Source organism: Trichosurus vulpecula, chromosome 3 (assembly GCF_011100635.1).
Source record: "Trichosurus vulpecula isolate mTriVul1 chromosome 3, mTriVul1.pri, whole genome shotgun sequence".
Taxonomy (NCBI): Eukaryota; Metazoa; Chordata; class Mammalia; order Diprotodontia; family Phalangeridae; genus Trichosurus; species Trichosurus vulpecula.
Window position 1 is genome coordinate 203,229,266 of NC_050575.1, and position 24,762 is coordinate 203,254,027.

At 43.7% G+C, this 24,762-nt stretch overlaps 1 protein-coding gene across 1 annotated transcript; it reads left to right on the forward strand.

Moving 5' to 3' along the window:
* The first annotated feature begins 1,006 nt into the window (after positions 1-1,006).
* TTPAL (alpha tocopherol transfer protein like) lies at positions 1,007-20,039 on the forward strand. Its single transcript, XM_036752514.1, has 5 exons — positions 1,007-1,058; positions 3,714-4,170; positions 7,443-7,636; positions 12,178-12,288; positions 14,122-20,039. Exons 2-5 carry the CDS (start codon positions 3,729-3,731, stop codon positions 14,398-14,400), a joined length of 1,026 nt encoding a protein of 341 aa, XP_036608409.1. The 5' UTR covers positions 1,007-1,058; positions 3,714-3,728; the 3' UTR covers positions 14,401-20,039.
* Positions 20,040-24,762: the final 4,723 nt, after the last annotated feature.

Consider the following 24,762-nt stretch of genomic DNA (forward strand, 5'->3'; position numbering starts at 1 on the left):
ATAAAACATGGATAATAATAGCAGCCACCTCCAAGCTGCTGTGCGGATCAAATTCACTGCAAACCTAAATGTGCGATAGAAATGCTAGTAAAACCAAAAACGGTTCACTTTGAGTAGGTCACTTGCTTTCTCTCCTCATCAATAAAATGAGGTTGTCAGGCTGATCATCTCTAAGGTCCTTCCGACTAGGATATTCTGTTCTGTGCTTGCAATAAAGTGTAGACTAGGGGTTCTTAACTGGGAAGGGGAACTCTTTTAAAACATGCTTTGATAACTGCCTTTCAAGACAATTGATTGCTTTTGTAATCTTGCATCTTATTTTAGGAATTTAAAAACATTATTCTGAGAAGGGGTCCACAGGTTTCACCAACTGCAGAGGATACCATCACACACACACACACACACACACACACACACACACACACACAGGCTGATATACTAACGTGTAGATCAATACAATTCCCTCACAATATTGATGGAGAAATTGAAGCCCAGAGAGGGCATGTACCTCGTCCCAAGTTGCACAGCGAGCTGAGGAGCTCTGTGTCTCCCTCTAGCGTAGGGACGGGGGAAGGCGGGAAGATGAAGGTGTCATTAAAACCAAGGAGCTTGTGCCAGGATCTCAGGACCAGAACTCGAGACTTCGATCTTTCCACTGCGCCTGTGCAAGGCGTCTGTGGCCGATATTGCGTCACTTCCGGCGTGGAGGGGCGGGTGGAGCGGTCGGTGGGTCGGACCTGTCCGCGGTGCTGGCGGAGGCTCCAGGCTGCCTGTGACCCGGCCCACCCTCCCTTCCGTTCTGGCCCGGGGGGCTGGTGAGTGTCCGCACGCCCGGAGCGGGAGGGCGGGGCTGGAGAGGGTCCGCGCGCGCTTGGGGCGGGGGGCGGGGCCGCGGCCGGTGAGGGCCAGCGTGTGTGCGCGTGCGCGTGTCTGGGGCGGGACCGGGAAAGGCGGGAGGGAAGAAGTGAAGAAACTGACAAGGGGAGAGGATCCGGCCTCTCCCGACCTCCGGCCCCGAAGCCCAGGCTGCCTGCTGGACATCTCTCCTTGGGTGTCCTGTAAGCTTCTCAAACGCAGCACGTTCAAAACGGAACTCACCCTCTTTCCCCACCTACAGGCTCTGAAGGCTGGCACCCCCATCCTGCTGTGCACCCAGGTTTGCAATCTAGGATTCCTCCGGGATACTCCCCTCTTCCTCATCCCCTACGCCCTATCACTAACCAAGTCTTGTCGGTCCGTCCTTGCAACATCTCTCGCATCTGGCTCCTCTCCACTCACCATCTTGGTTCCCTCTCACCTGGCCAATTGCAGCAGCCTCCTAATTGGCCTCTGCTTCCAGTCCCTTCCCTCGCCCATCCATCCCCACCCCCACCCTCGTCAGCGCAGCTGCCAGTGTGATATTCCTGAAGCACCGGTCTGACCGTGTCATGCTCTTGTTCAAAACAGCTTAATTAGCTTCCTGCTGCCTCTAGAATCAAATGCAAACATCTCTAGTTGTCATTTAAAGCCCTTTTCAGATTGGCTTCAGCCGGCCTCTCCAGGCTTGTTTCACATCCTTCCCCTTCGTGCACGCCATGGTGTAGCCAAACTGGACTAATGCTGTTGTGCATGCACAACATTGCATCTCTGCTTTCGGTGCCATTGCCACAAACTCTGCCACTTGCTGGAACTGCATCCCTGCCTCACATCTGGCTCTTAGAATACTTAACTTCATGCAAAGCCTAACTCACCAACCCCCTCCCAGAAGGAAGCCTTTTCTGATCCTTCTAGAGCAGAGGTTCTGAACCTTTTTGTGTGTCATGGAGCTCTTTGGCAGTCTGGGAAGAGTAATGTTTTTTAAATGAATAAAATACAGAGGATTACTAAGGAAATTAATTACCTCGAAATGCAGTTATCAAAAAAAGGAAAGTAAAGCTCACGGGCTGGAGGTTAAGAGCCATTGACCTAGAAGAGGTTACTGTTTATTCCCTCCTCAAATTACCTTGTACATGATACTTGTGTATGTTTTGTATCCCCTCCTGGAGGGCAGGAAGTGTTTTTCATTTTACGTTTGTATCCCCAGTACACAGTTTTACACATAGCAGGTATCTAACAAATGCTTGTGGAATGAGTGAGGATAATCTGGGCAGGAGGTGCTGGGCAAGGAGGAATTAGGGTAACCAGTGAAGTAAAGGAGGGAACAAGGAAAGGGGAAAATCAAGGAACCTTAGAAAGGAGAAGGGGACAGTCAGGGCATGGGAGACCTGGAAAGGGGAACTTGAGAAGGGAAGACTCAGAACAGGAGACTAGGGAAGGAGAGAATGAAGCAGTGGGGGTGGAGGAGAACCTGGGGAAGGGGAGACTCAGTAAAAGGGGATATTGGGAAGGGGGGAATCAGAGAAAGAGAAGACCTGTGAAAAGGGAGATTTAGGGGATAGGAGAATAAGAGGAAGGTAATAACTTATGAAAAGAGAGATCTCAGGGAAAGAGCAACACTGGTAAAAGCTAGGGAGTGGGGAGCTGTAACAACAGTTTGGCTAGCAGGTGTTCAGGGTGTCAGACCTGACAAAACCAGCAACAAGAGCTGCCAGCACAGGTTGTTTGATCTGCTTTGCTAAGGAAAGTAACATTTAAGGGGTTAACAATCTCACTTTAATCCAGCATACAAATATCATTCCCTTAGTTCAGGAGGAGGAGCCAGCAACCTGAACTTCAGAGCAAATACAAACAAATTACAAACATACATTATAAACAGACCAAATACAAACCAACATCTGGGTTAGCAAAGCAGGGAGGCTTTTAGAGATGCTGCCCAGAGTCCCACCAAAGGCCAACCTTGGATCTTATATGCTGTGTCAGGGCCGGATTTACTGATCATCAAAAGGGTGTGGACCTGGGGTTTAGCACCTACTTAGCAAAAGGGTGTGGGGCTGGGGCTTTGCACCTAGTAAGACTTAACCAAAGGCATTTGATTACTTTAGCATTTCTAAAAGAGAAAACAGTAAACAAAAGTTGTTGTTTATTCTTTATTTCCTTGCCCTCTCTGTGTACTGGATGAGAGTTCTGCAAACTTGTCTAAATAGAAAGCCCAAGTCCCAGGCCCATCACCCCAGCACCATTGCCATCTGGTAGTTTTCTGTTAACAGCAGCCCAAAGTAGAGCATAGAATACATGAACTGGAAGTGCCCTTAGACATCATTTACTCCAACTCTTTTATTTTACAGAGGAGAAGATGGAGGTCTAGAAAGGGAAGGGGACTTATCCAAGGTCATGTACCACAAAGATGCCCCAACTTTGTTTTCAGCTGAGGAGAAGGCTTCTGAGGGCCCGGGAGCAAAGTTGTATATTGCTAGTTTCAGTCAGTCAGTGAAGCATTTATCAGGTGCCTACTGTGTGCCAGGCATTGTGCTAGGTTCTGGCACACAAAGACAAAACTGAGACATTGATTGCCTCCAAGGAACTTAAATTCTACTGGGATGTACACCTTTACAGAGAAGTAAATACAGGATATACACAAGATAAATTTACAAAAACTTGGGGGAAAGGTCATTAACAACTGGGGGAATTGAGTGTTTTCTAGGTGGTACTTGAGCTGGGCCTCAAAGAGAGTTAAGTACTATCCCCTATGGCAATTTGGCTTCTCTTTCAAAACTACTTTCTTGTACCCCCAGGCAGGTGGGATTTATGGGGAGCACAACATGCTATTAAATGAGCTTTAAAATTTTTTTGGACAGCTTCCTGATAATCTAATGTCCGAAGAAAGTGACTCTCTGAGAACAAGCCCATCTGTGGCATCTCTGTCTGAAAATGAGCTACAGCTCCCCAAAAGGCCTGGCTATGTGTGCTCCCTGACAGAGGAGCTCATCACCAAAGCCCGGGAGGAACTGCAGGAGAAACCAGAATGGCGGCTCCGGGATGTTCAGGCCCTCCGAGACATGGTCTGTAAAGACTATCCCAACCTAAGTACATCTTTGGACGATGCTTTTCTCCTACGCTTCCTCAGAGCCCGGAAGTTTGACTATGACCGAGCCTTGCAGCTTCTGGTCAACTATCACAGCTGTCGGAGGAGTTGGCCTGAAGTGTTTGACAACCTGAAGCCCTCTGCCCTGACCGAGGTTCTGAGTTCAGGTTTTCTCACTGTGCTGCCTCACACGGACCCTAGAGGCTGCCAGGTAGTTTGCCTTCGTCCAGGTATGTCTCTTGAATGTTGGTGGTCCCTGTGAGATTGGGCTACATTTGGTTCTTGTGGTGATAGAATTTCAGGCAAGAAGGGACCTGAGAGATCCTCTAGCCAACCCCTGCATTTTAGGAGACCGAGGCCCAAAGGTAGAAAGTGTCTCAGTTAAGGTCCCATAAAAAGGAGTAGGCCTGGGATTTAGACCCAGATCATCCAACTCTAGATGACCCAGTGCTCTCTTTCTAGTGGTAGACAATAGTTCTTTGTGTCCTCTCCAGCCCTTTGAGCAGAGGGAAAGGAGCAGTGTAGTTTTAGCTCCATGATTATTTGGTCATGTGGGGAGAGCCCTCTACTAGAGCCTTGGTAGATCCTATAGAGCTGGGAAATCTTCAAGTGTGGGCCCCTCCAGGGACAGTGTGACCATTGTCTGAGGCCTGGCTTAGCTAAGCACTCATTGCCAGAAGGTTGGCCACTAAAACTCATGGAAATGTCTGTTTAGGTGGGTTTACATTCTGTGTCATTGGAGAGGGTTGTGGTGGGGGCTAGGGAGCGTGTTAGCTGTCTATAAAGATTTAAAGAGCTACCACATAGGAGATGGAGTTTGTGCCAGCAGAGGGAGCTTGCTTACCAGTGAGACCATAGACCAATGTACGTATGAGCAGCACAAAACTACCGTGCAATCATAGGTTTCCCTTTAACTGAGTGCGAGCCTGGCCCTACCCAGCAGAAGCCAGAGGGCAAATCTGAAGGTGGGCAGGTAGCATGGCGGCAAGAACCATAAGCTGGGGGTCAGGAGACCTGGCTTCTTCCCATTGCAGCTCTGACACCTAACCAACTCTGGGACCTAAATTACCTCATCATCTGAGCTTTAGGCTCATCACCTGTAAAGTGGGTTAATAATGTCAGCATTGCCTGCCCTCAGGGTTGTGAGAAAAGCACTTTGTAAATCTAAAATTGCTTCTCTAGAACTAGGAGAGCACATTCTGGGGTAGAAGACACACCACTGGTTCTCTTCCAAGTGCCATGGCTTGGGGCACCCAGCCTAGAGGGGGCTTTTCAACTGGGGGCAGATACAATAGCTTAGAAGTGGGTAACACATTTCAGTCAGTCATTTTTTAGTTGTGTCTGACTCTTCTGTGGCCCCGTTTGGGGTTTTCTTGGCAAAGATACTGTAATAGTTTGCCATTTCCTTCTCTAGCTCATTTTACAGATGAAAAACTGAGGCAAACAGGGTTAAGTGACTTGCCCAGGGTCATACAGCTAGTGTCTGAGGCCAAATTTAAACTCAGGAAGATGAGTCTTCCTGACTTCAGGCCTGGTGCTCTGTGTACTATGGCACCACCCAGCTGCCACTGAGTAGTCTGGGCCTAAGCTTGGACAACGTACATACAGGCCAGCCCAGGGCCCATGCTTGAAGCCTTTATAGCTCGTTAAGAGGGCCTGTATTTCTGGTGCTGATGGTATCAAGTCAGGTTTGGCCCCTTGGTGACAGGAACTGTGTCTTTTTTTCTTTTGTTTGTGTCTCTAGTGCCTAACACAGTGCCTGGCAAAAAGTAATCCATTAGGAAATGCGTATTGATTGATGATTGGGTGGTTAACAAGGCTCACCATTTTTTACTGCCATTAACTTAAAATTGGTCCAAAAGGATCAATTTGTTAATATTACTTATTGGCTCAAGTCCCCCGGCCCTTTACAGTCACACACATACACATCCCACTATGGGCATATTAACCATTAGACTAAACACAATTAGAATTGAAAGTAAAATACTTCCTAAGCCGATAAAACTACAGTGTGTTGTCAGCAACACCGGGTAAAGAAAATAAAACAGACTCAGAGTCAGGAGACTGGGCTGTATTCTTAGTTCAGTCACTGAGGCCGCAGACGTTGAACAACTCTCTCCGGGTCTCAGTTTCCCCGTTTGTAAGATGAGGGGGGTAGAGCTAGATGGTCTCCAAGGTCTCTTCTAGCTCTTTTAGTCTATCATCAAAGAAAGAACTGTGAGGCAAAATTGTGTAGTCTGTGAAGTGTCGAGCAGGGATTATGGGAATCTGAACTATTGTCACAGTCAGTGAGGGAATCCCCTAATTCTCTCATGTGCAAAATAGGGATAACAATCCGTGTAGTAGAGTAGTCGTAGTCGTAGTCGTAGTCGTAGTCGTGGTAGTAGCAGCCGTAATGATAATAACAATAACAATAATAGTTAGCATTTAGTTCGTAAAGGTTTGCTTTACACACTTTACACGTCCTCTCGTTTGAGCCTCACAGCAGCCCTCGGTGAAGTAGGTGCTGTTATCACTATCCCCATTTTACAGATGAGGACGCTGAGTCGAAAAAAGTAAATGCCCAAGGTCGCACCGCTAGTAAGTGTCTGAGGGAAGATTTGGACTGAGGCAGGGGATTCTTAGCCATTTTTACTCGTCCGTTTCATGGACCCCCTTGGCAATCTGGCAAAGCCTAGGGACCCCTTCTCAGAACACACTCATCCCTTCCACATCAGGGATTAGGGGCATGGCAACCCTTCGGTATGGAAAATCTGCATAAAGGTTTTTTGGCCCTTCCTTCATACCAGAGAAGAAGTCTGAATTATTATGGTATTAAAAATAAAATATGTTGATATTGTACAATATTATACATATATTTTATACATTTCTGAGTTTCTCATTTTTTTTCTGTCCTCTGAGGCTTCCACATAACTCCCCTAAATTCCCATTTAATTTCTTATGCTGACCCGTGATATACCAAAATCACAATCATGATGTAGAAGGGATAACTGTAGTGTTTTTAAGTAAAGCAAAATAAGTAAAACATTACAAAGAAAACCAATTATGTTGAAATGCAGTTATCAAGATATTTAAAAAATAAACAGGTTCATAGATCACAGGGTAAGAATCCCTGAACTCCTCTCCCTGACTTCAGGTGCAGCACCCCATCCTCTTTGCCATCTAGCGGCTGGTGTAGCACACAGCCAGACACCTCTGCTGAAGAGGATGGAGAGCTGGCAGCAGGAAGACCCGAGCTCCTGTGCCTCTGACGTAGATGGGCCACATGACCTTAGGCAAGTCACTGAGCTCCTGGGTGCTTGGGGCCGCTCTCTAAGCTTGAAAGTCCCCTCATCAGGGAGTCCTCCATGCAGTACCAGTGAAATCCCAGGCACAGGCCCTCTCCCCGTTCCCGCTTTCACAGGGCTGCAGAAGAACATGCTTTGTAAACTGTAAATGCTATGGAAGCGTGAGCTGCGCATTGTCACTGTTCATTTCTCCCCTCTCTGTCTTGCAACCTTAGACAGATGGATTCCAAGTAACTACCCAATTACTGAGAACATTCGTGCCATATACTTAACGTTAGAAAAGTTGATTCAGTCTGAGGAGACCCAAGTGAACGGAATTGTTATCCTTGCGGACTACAAAGGAGTTGGCTTAACCAAGGCTTCCCATTTTGGTCCTTTTATAGCCAAAAAAGTGATTGGAATTCTTCAGGTAAGGTCCCCACTTCAGTTGGGGAACAATACATAGATACATTAGTCAATTGACACTTTATCCTTTATTCTTGGGGTTGCAGGGTTGGGGGACAATTTGTCTTTTCTCCTAGAATCCAAATTACCCACTTTTTCCCCAAGCTATGGAGGATTTGAAAGTTTTACCTCACACCTTGGGTTTACCAGTGTCTCTGTTGGTTTCCCTGAGCTCCTGTAGTTTAGCCAAAATCAGCTCTGAAAATCTCGACTACAGAAAGCAAAGAAGGCCAACTCCTCAGAAATTGGCTTTTCTTTTCCTAGGATGTGGAATCTCACTTTTGCAGTCACTTGTATGAAATTTATATGGAAGACACTTTTCTTTTTTTGATGAAATTTTTTTCAAGCCAAACCTCTTCTAGAAGTTTTGAGTATTTTTGTGCCTCAGATTATCAAAGCAAATTGTATGATTATATTTTCTTTTTTTAATATTTTGTTTTCAATTACACATAAAAACAATTTTTAACTTTTTTTTAAATTTTGAGTTCCAAGTTCTTTCCCTCCCTTCCTTCCCTTTTCCTTCCTTGAAAAGGCAAGCAATTTGATACAGATTAAACATGCGCAGTCATGCAAAACATATTTCCATAATAACCATGTTGCAAAAGAAAACACAGACCAAAAAAAACAACACCAAGAAAAATAAAGAAAAGGAAAATAGTATGCTTTGATATACATTCAGACTCCATCAGTTCTTCCTCTGGAGGTGGATAGAATTTTTCAGATGATAATGTTTTCCTTTGTAACATTTGAGACAGGAGGCCTGGTGCTCTTTCTGTGCCTCCTGGTGCTGGAGAAAGGACCTGCATTCTGCATGGCTATGCTATCAGGACTCAGGTTCTGACAGAGCTCCTCAAGCTGGAAAGACTTGGTGAACAAAGCCTGGCAACAGACTCTGTGCCTGTCATCTGAGGTTCATCCAGTTCAGGGCATTTGACATTTGGCAGTCAGAAGGTTGGCCTCCCACTGAAGACATCTTTTTAGCTAGAACTACTCAGAATACCACTGACTGAAGGGTAGAGGGGGTAGGAAAGACACAGATTGTTAGGAAACATGTCTACACTTTGGAAAGTCTGGCTCTTATGAAACGTTGCAGGAGATCGGCAGGTCAATGGAAGCTTGCAGCACGGAAGCCCACTGAAAGGGGACCCTGGCTCTGGGGCTAAGCATTAGATTGGATTTATCTCTAGAAAAATGCATGGTAGTTACTCTAACTTGTGAAATAAGAAACCACATAAGAGTGTGCCCAGTTTTGAAACTTCAGCAGGATGACTCCTCCTACAGCCTTCCTGCACCTCTCTATTCTCACAGCCACAGCTCTGACCCATTTAAACTCTTCTTTATTTTTGGTTTTTTTTTTTTTTTTTTTGGTCAGGGCAATTGAGGTTAAGTGACTTGCCCAACATCACACAGCTAGTACATGTGTCAAGTGTCTGAAGGGGGATTTGAACTCAGGTCCTCCTGACTCCAGGGCCAGTGCTCTACTCACTGCACCACCTAGCTGCCCCTAAACTCTTCTTTGGATTGTTGAAGCAGCCTCCTAACTATTCTTTCTGCTTCCAGGCTCCCTTCTCTATGGTTCATCCTATATACTGCCTTGTACTAGTCTTCCTAATACACCATGATGCTGTTCATCTTACTTTCCTGCCCCAAAGTATCCAATAGTTCCATTGTTTTTTGGGTTTTTAAAAATTAATTAATTTTTTAGTTTTTGGCATTCACTTTATAAAATTTTGAGTTCTGAATTTTTCTCTCTCCCTACCCTCCCTCCTCCCCAAGACAGCATGCAATCTGATATAGGCTATACATGTAAAATCATATTAAACTTATTTCCACATTAGTCACGTTGTAAAGAAGAATTAGAACCAAAGGGAAAAACCACAAGAAAGAAAATACAACAAAAAAAGAGAAAATAGTATGCTTCGATCTGCATTCAGACTCCATAGTTCTTTTTCTGGGTATGGATAGCATTTTCCACCATGAGTCTTTTGGAACTGTCTTAGATCACTGCTTTACCCAGAAGAGCTAAGTCCAACAAAGTTGGTCCAGTAAGTCTTTCCAGGTTTTTCTGAAATCTTCCTGCTCATCATTCTTATGGAACAGTAGTATTCCATTAAATTCATATACCACTTGTTCAGCCATTCCCCAACTGATGGGCATCCCTTCAATTTCCAATTCTTGGCCACCCCAAAAAGAGCTGCCATAAATATTTTTGTACATGTAAGTCCTTTCCCCTTTTTTATGATCTCTTTGGGATACAGACTTAGTAGTGGTATTGCTAGACCAAAGGGTATGCAGAGTTTTATAGCCCTTTGGGCCTAGTTCCAAATTGCTCTCCAGAATGGTTGGATCAGTTCACAACTCCACCAGCAATGCATTAGTGTTCCAGTTTTCTCACATCCTCTCCAGCATTTATCATTTTCCTGTTTTGTCCTGTTAGCCAGTCTGATAGCTGTGAGGTGGTACAATGATTTCATTGTTGCCCAGATAAAGACCAAACTCAATCATTTTAGCCTGGCTCTCAGGCTTTCTACAGTGTGAGCCAGCCCTCTCTTTCTTCTGTGACTCTGCTTCATGCCCCTTATACTTCAGCCAAATTGTGCTCCTCATCAGTCAGTGAGTAGGCCTGTCCTCACCTCCATGCCCTTGCTATTTGTTTGCCCAACTTGGAATGCCCTTCCCCTTCTATCTCTACTTTTCCAACTCTTGCTTATCCTTCAGGACCTCCTCAGATGTTACCTCTCCAGTAAAGACTTGACCAGTTCCATAACTCACAGCCAAAACTAGTTTCTCCACCCTTTTCACTGGAATTGTGTACAGGATATGTTCTGCTTGGAGTCACCATTACATGTGCTAGTGCCTTTCCTCCTTTACTAGACTGTAAACTTCCTGAAAGGAGGGATTGGGTCTTGCTCCTGTCTGTCCTTCAAAAGGGCTCGTACATAGTAGGTATTTAGTGTTTATTGAATTGATAAATCAGGAATGCGATAGAATAACCGAGCATGTGATATTTGACAGTTCCCTGGCATGTGTGCTTGTAGAAAATGTCCTAAGCCTCCTTTCTTGATTCTTCGAATCTTTTGCTTTCTGGATTCACCAAATGCTTGACAGAAGGTGGGTATGTCCCAACCCAGAACATTTTCTTCTCAGAGGCAGAAGTGGGTGTCCCCCACTCCTCATCACTAAATTAACTTTTTACTGCAAAAGACAGTATAGATGGATAAATAAGGCAGCAGAAGCCCTTGCTTTCTGCTACCAGTGTATCTTTAAGAGTTCTCTAGTGTCCCATAGGCACCTTAGACACCTTCCTTCTTCTCTTGGTCCCACTCCTTCCCCTACAGTCCAATGAAGATATTTTCTTTGCTCCTTACTGGGAGGAGCCCCAGTATTGGGCATCCTCTGTGGGAGGGATTGCAGAGCAACAGGAAATCCTATTTTTTTTTTCTCTGCCATCAACTTACAGTGTGACCCTGGGAAGTGAGTTATCTCCTCTGAACTTCATCTATAAAATGAGAGTCAGACTAAGTGTTTCTGAGGCCTCTTTCATCTCTGCCATTTAGTGTTTTCACAGTCTAGGTTCTCGGTCTTCCTGATTTAACTCTATCTCATCTGATCACTCATCTTACGCCCCCATCACATTGGCGTAGAGCCTTCTAGCTCAGACCTATCATGGTCAGATCCTTTCCAACTCTGACATGCTATGTCATCATCCTTCTTGAATGAAAATCCCGCTAACCTGCCCTTCAGCATTTGCATATGTTTTTCCAACATAGGCAGTCTGTGTTCTAAGCTCTCTACCAGCTCGAGTATGATTCAGTTTCTTTTCTAACTTATCTTGGGGCACGGTTCTGTCTGAGAATTTAGCTTTCCTTTGGCATCAAGACTCTTATCTGCCCAGTTCTGAGCACAAGTGAGCTTACAGGTATTTAAGTGACTGGATTTGGAGGGTTTGGTATTTCCTGGGTCTTTTCCAGGAATCATGTTTAACATTAGGAAGAATAGGTCCATACTTGTACTTCCGGCTCATTCTAGAAAGGCCACCTGTCCAGAAGTTAAGTTCCTGATTTAGGTCTCAGCTTTGGTCTGTGTATAAGGAGCAGATCCAGCAATGGGTGTCTAATCTGCCTGTTGTTGGCATCTTGGTACAGGGAAAAGAACACAGGCCTGGGGGTCTGGAGACTTGGATTTGAATCATGCTCCCTCATTTGCTTATAGTTGGACAAGTTATGTAACTTCTCTGACACTCAGATTCCTCATTTGTAAAAGAGGGATCAATAAGCCCCAGCCTACTTGCTTTACATGATGGTTGTGATTATCAAATTCGTTATGAAAATGCTTCATAAATTGTAAAAAAACCACTAAATCCATGTGAGCTATGACTGCTAAATTCAGGTAGTAAATGTTATGCATGGAGTGATGGGAGATGTCTCAGAAGTAGCAGTAATACAGACTTTGTTTTCTGCAGAGGTTTCCAGATGTTCTAAAATAGCTTTTCTTTTCTTACCACAGGATGGGTTTCCCATTAGAATAAAAGCTGTCAATATTGTCAATGAACCCCGAATATTCAAAGGCATTTTTGCTATCATAAAACCATTTCTGAAGGAGAAAATAGCACACAGAGTAAGTGACTGACTTCTTTCTGTCAATGGCAGCTTTAAATGTCAGCCTTCTCCCACTTCTTCCTCTTTGATGAGGTTCAGGATTGTGGGTATGGAACACGATGGATAATATCAGAATTTTTCAATTTGTTAGTTTTGCTTAACTTTTTTTCCTTTTTTAAAATCCTTTTCTATAGGGGATGGATTTCTGGGAGGGGGAGGCAGAGAGAATGAAGTAGGAAATGGAGGTGATGTTAAAAATATTAATACAAATTTATTTTTAAAATAAAAGTCTAATATGTTTTATTATAATATAGTTGTTATATAATATATAAGTAATTATATCTATATTTTATGTATGTAATTATAATATATTCTAAGTTTTACTATAAAGTTTTAATACAAACTTTTAAAAGTTTAAAATAAAGTTTGGCCTTTTCTTATGCAGTAGCCCCTCAAAGTAGATATTTTCCTTATTTTCTTTTTTCTACCTTTCTATTTTTTTTATAAGATGAATGAATGTTTAAGCTTGTTTTTTGTGTGTTAGAGCAGACTAAGTGTGGAAAAGCCAATTGATAACCTCCTTTTGGAAATGAGAGGTTTGGCCTCCGTGGCCTCCAAGGATCCTTCTAGCTCTGACATTCTGTGATTTTGAGGTTCCTTCTAATTCTAATGTTCTAGGATCCATAGTCCATTCTAGCTCTGGAAATTATCTGTCATCTAAATCCAACAACTGAATCAACCTTCTGGGGATAAAAGAGGAAATTCATCAAGTTTAACATTGTAGAGACAATGGCTTCCCCACCTTCTGCTCCCTCTTGGCCATGTGACCTTGCACTTCTGACTCAGCTTCAGTTGCCTCTTCTCTACAATGAAGGGGTTGGACTCAATGACCTCTAATACCTTCCACCTGTAGATCTCTGAAACTGTGATTCACTGCCCCTCCCTCAGCCTCAGTTTCCTCTTCTGTAAAATAGGGGGACTCTCTAAGGTGACCTATGAGGTCTTACTCAGCTCTGATGTTCTGAGTTTTAAGTCCCCTTCCATCCCTGACCATCAGTGAGTCTTGGTTTCAGGACATACAGGAATTTACCTGGAAAGCTGCCACTATTTCTGGCCTTATTTACTTTTTAATATCTTGACTTATGTCTAAAAATTTAGGTCAGAGGGAGCCACAGTTATTAGAAAAGTGATTCAAAAGAATTTTGGTGATTTCTTATTTAATAGAACTTTTAGTCATAAATGTGCTCTTTGAGCGATTTTCAAAAGTTATTAATGGCTGTATTACAGTTATCTGGCCTTTTTTTCAGAAACTAGAAACATAGAACTGAAATCTCCCTCCCTAGTTGCCCCTTTTCATTCTAGTTTTGCTTTCTTGGGAGAAGATAGCTTTTACTCTGTGTGTTTCCACAAGAAGTAGCCCCTAGGCTACGAGGGCCCTGCTGTTACTAAAGCCAGCTTTGGGGGCAGTTCCTTGAGTATTTTTACGTGGTATTATTATCAGAAAGAAACTAGACCTGGAATCAGGACACCTGGGTCTTATTCTTTTTTTTTCTGGGTCTTATTCTTGTCTCTGCTATTTATTGGCTGTATGGTTAGTTCCCCTCCTTTCCTCATCTGTAAAATGGTTATGATAACCCCTGTGCTGCTTACCTCTGAGGTTATGCCTCAAATAGGGTAATTTACGTACAGTATAACAGGAAAAGTCTATGAAACGTGAGCTATTCTTATTCACTGACATGCCTCGGTCTCCTTACCCTAGGTGGTATTTTGTAGCAGCAGGTGGAAATACAGCTCTGTCCCAAGATCTTTACATATGTGCTTCATGGATTCTTCCCTGTTTGTTTCCCTTTAGTTTTTCCTTCACGGATCTGACTTGAATTCTCTACACCTGAACCTTCCAAAGAGTATCCTTCCTAAGGAGTATGGAGGCACTGCTGGGGAGCTGGATGCCAACGCCTGGAAGGAGGTGCTGCTGGCCTCCGAGGAGGACTTTGTGAAGGAATTCTGCAGGCCTCTCCCTCCCAGCAGTAGCGTCCTCCAGGAGACCTTGATGGTGGAGGGAATAACGTCTGAGGTTCAGGGCGATGACTCCATTCGGGGAGTAAAGTCACAGCTATACTCCTGCTATTAACCAAGAAGTCACCTAGTTTTCTACATACGTTGCAGCCATTAAGTAATTTCTTTCTCCCTCCTAAAGCAGAAAAGGAGAATTTGAAGTCCTAGGATTTGGGCCCTATCCATTAACAGAATTTAAACCTAATGAAGTTATGAGCAGCTTTAAAATACAAATATATTACAGAAGGTGACATGTAGGTAAGTTGCTTGAGAATTAGTCTGAGACAGACCTTTGTAGCCTACCTTTAGGTTCCTCGGGAACATCGCCAGTGTGCGTTTCATGAACCCCACTTTGAAATCATTTATCTGGTAGCTGTACTTTTGGGATATAACCTATAATTTCTATCCATTTGGGTATTTCCTTCCCCAGCACAGATTTCAACTCTTCCATGCTTTGGTTGATGTTTTCATGAGCTTCTGAGGCAAAAGCAATCTCCCACTTAGTGACCAGCCCACTGGTGATGAACCTCTCTGCTCGTAGCTATTCTTGTCCTTGGATAGCAAGCTTGGTCTGTTGCTAGGGCTTTCCTTGAAATCCTTCCATCTTGATGGGACCAACCAAAGCTTGTGCTCCCTTGGCATTGTCTTTGAGACAGGCCACTCTGAGGACTTGAGGGAAGGCATTTCATAACTGTGGCAAAAAGAAATCCCTTGGGGGCAGGCCAAGAATAAGAGAGGTCAGCTGTCCAGAGAAGCCAGCCTGTGACAGGTGAGCTCATTCTGTTGCAGTGGAGGTTGCTAGTAAGATTATGAAGATTATCAGAGGTCCCCTTGAGTCTTGCTTCACAACCACCTATCTCAAACTTTCCCTGCATTCCTCCTTACTGGCATCACTGTGATCAGGAGCTGCTAATTCATCACCTGTTCCTTTTTTTAAACTGTAATGCTTTTTGATGCAGTTTAGAAGCATCAGGGTACTGTCAGAGAGTTTCTTTTCAGACTTCAGGAGCCAAGGACATTGTGGCCCCTTGGACATTCCTGCTGCTGTGATCCCGTTTTTCCAGTAGTCCTGAAGGTCTCGGCCTTCATTCTTTACTGAATGTCATTCCCACGAAGGCAGCCGATATAGTGGCATGGCTGTGGAAGGGCACAATTTTAATAGACTTGAAATCACCAGATTTCAGTGTGGTATAGCAGAAAGAGCACCAGTCAGTGGTCCCCAGAGTCCCTGGTATCTGTTCCCATTTCTGCCACTAACTTGCCTCTGTGGACCCCAGATTCTTTTTGGCTGTAAGATTCTGGGACTCAGTTTAGTTACTGAATAGTATCATACATCAGTTTTCTACTTGCTGGTGGAAGCTGTGGCACAGTGGGTAGAGTTGGACTCAGAGTCAAGAACACCTGGGTTCTGACACATACTGGGTGGATCATTTAACCTGTCCGTGCTCTAGGCAGCTCTAAGACTACGAGTTCCAGAGGAGGTGCTGAACTGTAGTTGTAGAGGAAGCTTGCCCACCTCAGAGTTCCTTGTGAAATCCCAGATCCAGTCCTTATCCCCTTCCCCCTACTAAGATGCAGAACTGGACCAGACTAGGGAGATCTTGGCATCTCTGTTTCTGGGCAGGCATCACTACAGGGAGTTCCTACACTGCTTTGCATCCCAGGACTTTAGACACTGAAATCTTTACTAACGATCACTTTTTCAGTGACCTTTAATAATGTGAAGCCAGCAGAAGTTTCTCCCAGTACTTAAAAATTCATAGGGTTTTGGGAACCAAATGGAGACAGGTTGTTAAAAAAAGGCACACACATTCTCAAGATTTCTCCCAAGCTTTCTGTCAGTAGATGTGAGTTATACCTGCTCATTAGGATTCCTGAGCTGCTTTGCCACTCCACCTCTACCCCTTGTCTCCCTCATCCCAGCTTGAGAGCCCAGTGTCAAGATTTTTTTTTGCAGGGGGGAAGGCAGGGCAATTGGGGTTAAGTGACTTGCCCAAGGTCACACAGCTAGTAAATGTGTCAAATGTCTGAGGCTGGATTTGACCTCAGGTCTTCCTGACTCCAGGGCTGGTGCTCTACTCACTGCACCACCTAGCTACCCCCAGTGTCAAGATTTTGCCTTTGCCCTGCACCCCAGTAGGATTGAGGTTTGATGTTTTTAGACCTGGTTTATGTCTCATTGATTGCATATACAAGATGGTTTAAATTTGTAGCCTCACCCTTGATGTGCCTCTTCTCTGTATTTATTTTAATGCACTGTAAAATCAAGAGCAAGGCATATATTTAGTTCCCTAGAAGCAGAGCAACCAAGACATACAGAAGCCATTTGTTCATACCTTTACTGCCAGGTAGTTTATCTGTATAGCAATTTCTGAAAAGCACTTTCCGAACAGGTTTTTTTCCTGGTGAAATTGCGTTTACTTTACCTCCTTTGTGCCAATTCTCATTCAGGGAAAGCTTATCTCCCCATAGATTAATATTGTGTCCTCTAGGAAAGAGCTGAGACATACATGTTTTGAGTGCCAAAATGACAATGGCCAGTGTGCCTCAAATCACCAAAAATGGCCTGGAAAAACAAGCTTTCAGCCTTGGGAGACCTCAGAAGTGAAGATTTCACCTATTTCAGAAGGGAAACCCCATTCCTGAAAGCAGGAACAAGCTTTCTCAGGAACTATTGGACTTAGATTTGGAGCAGAGTAAAGATTAAGACTTGCCTAGGCCAGCAGTTAAGAAGTAGGATTAGCAGAGGAAAGTTGAAAATCTGACAAGAAGAGTAGAAGAATACTTGATCAGAAGTTTCTTCTGGTCACTGAAAGGAAGAAGAGGTAAATGGAAAAAAATTACCATGGTCCAAGGTTCCTAAGCATTAGTGGCTTCAGTGAATAACCTCTTGAATTACCCAGCATTAAGTGTTCACAACCTTAAACATGAATAATGTAGCAAATCTGGAGAAGCTACACAAGGCTAGACCAAGGCATGTCCAGTTCCTCTCAGCTCTTCCAGGAGTCTCAGAATCCAAATCTTCTCAATGGGTGCCCCCATTATGATGGGACCAAGCCTGGAGTATCCTTTCTTGAAATACTGTGGCTACAGGAGGATGTTCTGACATCTTAAAAGATTTGAGCAATGATTATGAGTGGGGAACTCAACTGGATGGGAGCACAGATGGTCCCTACACCCTACACACTGTCTTACCGAGGCATTTTAAGGAATTCTTTCCTGGAAGTGAATAGGAAAAGCAAAAGGCATCTGTGGGTCAGGCTTTTTCTTTTGGTTTTGATGTGAAGTGACCTGTACCAACAAGAGGGATGTTAGTAGTGGAAACAGGTTGTGCCATAAATCGTGACTTTTAAAAGTGAGAGTTCCAGCTCTCACAGCTCAGCTGCATAAGATTATTTCCTTTGGATCTCTCTTTGAGGAAAAGTCCTAGTCAGTTTTATAACTGTCTGAAGCCATTTCATCCCTGTATTGTGCCTTTGCTTTGGCCTATTGGAGGAAAATAGCCCTAAAGGTAACTCTTCCCCTTACTGCCACCATCCACAATTTGGCTTGCAGTTGCTTCATTTGTAAAAAGATTAGATTATCTCTAAGGCTTCTTTCAGTTCTAAAGTCTATGACTTTATGATCAACTGTTGTATTTAGAGAACGTGCCCCTTTTACTAATTGATCCATTCAAACTGGTTTGATTTGCCTTTTGATCTCTCCTAGTTCAGAATTCTAGGACACTGCATTCCCGTCCTGAATTAAATCTTGTGCCTTTGTTGGGGACAAACTAGGAGCTTAAGAAGCAAGTGAAAGTAAGAGCGAGCTTTGTTTTAGTAGAAAAAGCTCTGGGTTTGTAGTTGGACGACGTGGGTTTTTAAATCCTGTGACCTAGAGCAAGATTTTTCTCCTCTTTAGGCCAGAGTTTCTTCCTTTGTAAAATGAGATTTGACAAGATGATCGATAAGAACCCTTCTAGCTGAAAATTGTATGATTTTATTTATTTTTAAAAGACCTTTTGTTTTTTTGGAGGGGGAAGGCAGGGCAATTGGGGTTAAGTGACTTGCCCAAAGTCACAGAGCTAGCGTGTCAAGCGTCCGAAGCCGGATTTGAACTCAGATCCTCCTGACTCCAGGGCTGGTGCTCTACTCACTGTGCCACCTAGCTGCCCCTCAAAAGACCTTCTTACTGCTGGTGAATGTTGCATCCTCAACACCTGATGGCAAACCAGCTTGGGAGAGACAAAAACTTGTTCTTTATTAACTCCAAGGAAACTCAAGATGCCTAGTAGTTCACCCAACTCATCAGAATTCAGTTGTCCTGGGAGGTAGGCATATAAAACACCTCAGGCTAGTGTCAGGTCACTTGTCAAAGAAAATAAAGATGGGACAGATATACAAGTGTGTCTTCTGTAGTCCCATGATTTGGAAATCTTTAGAACACCCCTGCAGAGGTTTTTTAATTGCTCCGTCTGCTTTATTCCCAGATGAATTGTGGGTAGCTCACCATCTTTCCACCCCTGGGTGGCGACGCAGCTGGAGGGAAGCATTCTCTAGTATCTCCTCATGTTTGTTTTGGCTTGTGGCAGTTTCCTTTGAAATTTTCCTACCTGAGGAGTGAATGACTTTTCAGCAGTTAAACTATTGATGGTGGTGTGGTTGCTCATCCTTGGTCAGTGGGCCATATACTAATATGAAATACAGGAACAGGGATCATCCTGAATAGGAAAGGTGAAATCCTGAGTCTAGTACAGTAGAAGGAACCCTGATATGGAGAACCAGAAACCTGAGTTCTAGTTCTGGCTCTATGACTAAATAGCTGTGTGACCTTAGGCAAGTCATTCTCCTGTTTGGGGCTCAGTTTCTTTAGCTACAGAATGAAGTTGGACTAGTTGGTCTCTAAGGTCTCTTCCAATTTTGATAGTCTTTGTGCTAACATTCCTTTCTGTTCTAACATCCCTTCCAGCTCTGAGGTTTTGTGAGTCCTTATCCATTCACCGTTGCTCATTCTGGGGGAAGCCAGGAATGAAGGGATTTATACTGACTTGGTAAACCAAAGGTTTTTCTCCAAACATGTGATCCAAAGGGAGTGTGTGGAACAGAGATGTTAATCAAGTCACCACCTGCTTTTAGAAAAAGGTCCAAAATGGTTCTGAGTCACACAAACATTTCTTCTTGAAGGAAGGACCTTGCACTGATACGAGGGCAATAACTCAGCCAACTGTTGCTTGTTTGTCAAATAACCAATTAGTTCATGTTATTTTCTTTTTCTTTCTTTTTTTTTTAACATAACCAAGCATAATTATTTCCTTGGGCACTAAGTCAGTGGCTGCTTGGGGTCACCTGCCTCTCTAGGCGCATGGGGTGAGAATGAGGCTGGGACTGGGGGAAGGAGTGAGGAGAGCAGACCTGTTCCTCTATGCAGTTGGAGTACTTGAATCTATGCCATGGCCTAGAGCCTGGCAGTGCAGCCTCTGCTTCTGATGTGGCCAGAGGAGGTCTTGCTTATACCCTTTGGCCAGTTTTGGTCACAAGTTCAGTCATTTGTCACATTCTTTCTTTGAAACTGAGACTCTGTGGGTGTTAAGTGTGCACCTGGAGGTGGATTGAGTCTAATTCTGTGTTTATTTTGACAAGATATTTATTTTTATAATGCATTTTATAACATGGTGTGGTGAAAATGTGTTGTTTTATTATGCATGACTGGAACTTACACAATAAAAATCTATCTTGGGTTGAATGTGTGTGGAGGTGTTTTAGTGATGAGCTGAGATGTAAAATGGCTCCATCCAGCTCTAATATTGTTTCCTAATGAATAGGCTCATTGCTTCAGTTCAGTGAAACAAGCATTTATTAAGTGCTTACTATGAGAATACAAAGTCAGAATAAAAAAGAGGCCATCATGAAGGAGCTTCAGTTTTACTGGAAGTAATTTTAGGGACCAGTTAATAAACTCACTCCTTTCAGAGATGAAGAAACCAAGGAGTAGAGCTGGACACAGTGACTCACTCACAGTCCCACAGTGAGAAAGGGATGGAGCCAGAATTAGAACCCAGGTCTTCCTGGGCAAGCTTATTATTTTTCCACCACACCACGCCACCTCTTACAATTCTAAATGGCCATACACATCCCACGTGTATTATCTGGTTTTGCATTTTGAGGGGAAGGGGGGAAAAAGTAGAATATAAACCGAACAGTTCTTGGATTTAAAAAATGGTCATGTGGTAGTGCAAGGTGCTTCCTGATCTTAGCTGGCAATCACAACCGAGGAAGGTCACAAATTCCTTCAGGTTCCTAGACACAGATTTCATAATTTTGTACACTCTAACTGGTTCAGGAATGAGGAGACACGAGTTTGGGTCCTATTCCTGCTATCAGCTCACTTTTGTGGCATGACTGGGGATCTGCCAATTGCCCCATTGTTGAAACTTGGCAGAAGGGTTTGCGCCAGGGGCACCAAAGGGAAAACCTACAACATTATAGGAGCCTTCACTGTGCCCTTCATGTGTGATATACCTGGGGGGGAGGGGATGGGGCAGGGAATGCTACTAATCTCAGTTGTTGTTTTCCCAGAAAAAAAAAAGTGCCAATGTCCATGTTATCTGGTTTATGTCCCCCATGTCCAGCTCATACCAGCTGCCAAAAAATCCCATTCACTATCACTTTAAGTTCTGTGAAGTACTTTCATTACAACTATGAAGTGGACAGTACAAGGATTCGCTTCATTTTCCAGATGAGGAATGAGGCTCTGAGAGGTTCAGTTACCAATCTGAGACAAGATTTAAACCCGGGTGTCCAAACTCTTTAAGTAAAGCATTCTTTCCACAACACAAAACAGTAACTGACTACACAGTAATCAGCGATTTCTGGTTCTTCCTCTAAAGTGTAACCAGATTAAGGGCAGTGCAGTAGAGCATGGGGGAAGGCAGCTGGACCTGAAGGCAGATGGAGGTCCAGGTTTGAATCCTAACTCTGCTCCTTAACGGCCCAAGTGATTTTGAACAAGTCAGTGTTACGTCTGTGGGCCTCAGTTTTCTTCTTACTATAAAATGAAGGTGTTAGATGACATGATTTCTAAGGTCCCTTTCAGCTCTAAATCCTATGACCCTAAGTGGACGTGACATCTCCTTAACCGGACTAGCATTTCCTAGTTCCTCTTCTATATACCTACCTACCTACCATAGATATGTAGAAGAATCAGAAAATGTGGATTTGACTTCTGTTTTTGACATTTGCTAGCCATGAGGCTTGGGACAAGTCATCAGCTGTAAATCCTATCATCCTATGATCCCTGTTAAGCTCAATTTTCTCTCCTGTAAGATAGGGATACTCCTCAGACACTTGACAGACGTACTAGCTGTGTGACCTTGGGCAAGTCACTTAACCCCAACTGCCCTGCCAAAAAGCAAAAAAAAAAAAAAAGAAAGAAAGAAAAAAAGATAGGGATACTAATATTTGGGGCAACTATGTGGCACAGTAGATAGAAAGCCAAGTCTGGAGTTACTAGTCACTGTGTGACCCTGGGCAAGTCTATTTTCCTCAGTTTCCTCATCTGTAAAATGAACTGGAAAAGGAAATGGCAAACCACTCCGATATTGATGCAAAGAAAACCCCAGAAGGGGTCACAAAGTCAGACATGACTAAAATGACTGAACAATAAACAATACTGGGGTGGGGGGAGATAAAGGAGTAGCTAGTAGCCCAGTCTGGCCCAACAGAAGAGTACACTGAGGAGAGGTATGTGGAATAAGGCTCAAAAGCTAGACTGGATCCATCACGGAGAGCCTCAAATGCCAGGCTTTTTTATCTGAAAAGCAACAGGGATCTAAAAAAAGGTTTTTGAGTAGGAGAGTAACATATCAGGTCTGGGCTTTAGGAATATCATTCTGGCAGCTGTGTAAAGGATGGATCAGAGTGAGACTGGAAGCAAGGAAACCAAACAGAAGGCTATTATAACCATCCAGGGTAGTAGTGATTAAGGCCTTAAGTGGGATGGTGGCTATGTGAGTAGAAAGGAGGGAATGACTAAGAAAAGAAATGTTATGGGAGGAGTGACGATCGATCCTCGCATGGCAAATGATTGGATAATGGGGAATAAGAGGGAAGAGTCAAATACTTCCATTTCATGAAGGAGCGTGGTCCTCTTGATGGAAATAGAGAAAAACTATTAAAGGTAAAAGAGCAGGTTTAAGGGGGACATTGACAAGTTTTGCTTTGGACATGGATTTATGATGCCTATGAGACATGTGGGTGGAGATCATTGATGCAGGTCTAGAGAGATTAGGGAAAGTTAGATATCTAGATATGGACATTTTCTAGCTAATTTGGACTACTCATCATCCATGCCTTTGCTCACATCATTCCCTATTCTTGTAATTCAAATGTTGTATTCCATAAGCATTTATTATGTGCAAGACACCATGCCAGGTGCTGGGGATGCAAAGGCAACAAGAGAACAGTTCCTACCCTCAGAGTTTACATTCTGTTTAGGGAATAAAACATGTAGAGGTACATAAATCCAAATTTTAGTGGGATGGGGCAAGGGGCTGACCAAGTACACATCAACAAACTTCAGGATCAGAAAGGCCTTGTTTAAGAGGTGGCTCCTGAGCTGACTCCTAAAGGCAGTAGGGATTACAAGAGGGCAGTTTGTACAAAGGCCCAGAGGCCACAGATGGAAGGTCACCTATGGAGAATATGACCTTCCTTCTCTGCCCAGTGAATTTCTCCCCATTTTTTTAAAGCCCAATTCAAGCCACCTCCTCCAAGAGGCCATGCTTGAAATCTTCGATTTGCTAACAACCTTCTCCTCTTAAACCTTCCCTAGCACTTTATATTCTAGTGATGCATGAATGCCGTTATCCTTCACTTTGTCTGAAAGCTACAGTTGTTAAGCATCTCCTATTATCTTAGCAGGCCAAGGGACTGAGGTGGAGAAGCACTGCTAGCCATGGTTAGCCAAGTCTTCCCTGGCTGTCATTGGCCTATTGTTCTGATTCTCAAAGAAAAGCTTTGTTTCATGGCCTCTCACAGACCAAAAGGGACAGCTTACTAACCCATGTCACTTGCCCACAGTGACACAACTTCAGTGTCTTTCATTGCCTCACATCAGCTTACTCAATGGCAGGGATGAGGCAGAATTGAGAGGTAGCGTGGAATAGGGAAGAAGGCCCAGGATCTGAAGTCAGAACGTCTGGGTTGAGATTTCAGGTTTGCCTACTTGTTAGTCATGTGAATTTGGATAAGCCACTTATCCTGAACCTTAGTTTCCCTGTAAAATGGGGAGAAACACCTGTCACACCCAATCTCACCAGGTTGTTGTGATACAAGTTACTTCATAAATCTTAAAGTGCTAAAATAAAAAATGCCAGCTGTGATCATTAGTCGACTTCCCCAAAAGCTTCATGAAGTACATTATAGATACCAAACATGCCTGTGGCATTTGGACTAGTTCTCGGGTCATTTTCCTCTTTGTAATGGGAGGATGTCTTCATCATTACAGAGCAAAGGATGGGCTGACAGCCGACTAGTAGACAATGGGATGATGCCACCATGACAACGGCTGATGATTCAGAATGATTTCATGGTTTAAAGTGATGGCACCTCTGACTTTATTTATCCCTATGAAGCTAACAGCTATGTATAAGGAAGCCTTTAGGTACAGCTTTCATCACATACCTAAGTAAGCTTTACCATCCCCCATTCTATATATAGAAGGGACAAAGAGAGGCAAGGTGTTTGACCTATCCATTGACCTCTATACTAATGTCTTTAACATTAGGCTCTGTACCACCTATCATGTATACACTTCTGCCTGACTTCTGATGCCCTCATATTCTATCTTTTATCTCAATCTACCCAACCTTTTCTTACAGTGCTCATCACAGCCTCCTGCCCTGCCAAAAGCCTTTATTCCCACAGGTAAAATATCGTTTTGGGAACATGAAGCTCAGTAATCAGGGGAATGTTGATACCTTTGGTGGGGATGAGGGTATTCACAACTCCAAGCTTTTTCTCATTTTGTTTCCCTATTCTGTTACTCTCATTTTTCTGTCTAAATCCTAACCCCATACTCTTTTCAGGGCCCTACCATTCTTCTAAGTTCACAACTTCAGGGTCTGTCATCCTCAACACCTCACTTTTCCTCACCCTGCACACCAGATCTTGCACTCCATCTCTTTGCACTCCTGGAGCCCTCATCACTCCGATAGCTTCCTAATTGGTCTCCTTGCCTCTAGTCCCTCCCCTTTCCAAACCGTGCTCCACCCAGTGCCAAAGTGACTTTCCTAAAACACAGTTCTGATCATGCCACTCTCCCACTCAAACGCCAGCAGTAGTTCTCTGCTACCTCTAGGATCAAGTATAAAATTCTTCTTTTTGGCATTTTTAGCTCTTTATAACTTGCTTTCAATCTACCTCCCTGGTCTTATAAATTCTTCCCCCTTCATGCTTTCTCC

What these genes read in the sequence shown, in the direction of transcription:
- TTPAL (XM_036752514.1), top strand. Translation starts at nt 3,729, where the DNA reads ATGTCCGAAGAAAGTGACTCTCTGAGAACAAGCCCATCTGTGGCATCT. An exon ending in AAGTGATTGGAATTCTTCAG is followed by an intron (nt 7,637 to 12,177) that starts GTAAGGTCCCCA and finishes TTCTTACCACAG; the next exon opens with GATGGGTTTCCCATTAGAAT. An exon ending in AGGAGAAAATAGCACACAGA is followed by an intron (nt 12,289 to 14,121) that starts GTAAGTGACTGA and finishes GTTTCCCTTTAG; the next exon opens with TTTTTCCTTCACGGATCTGA.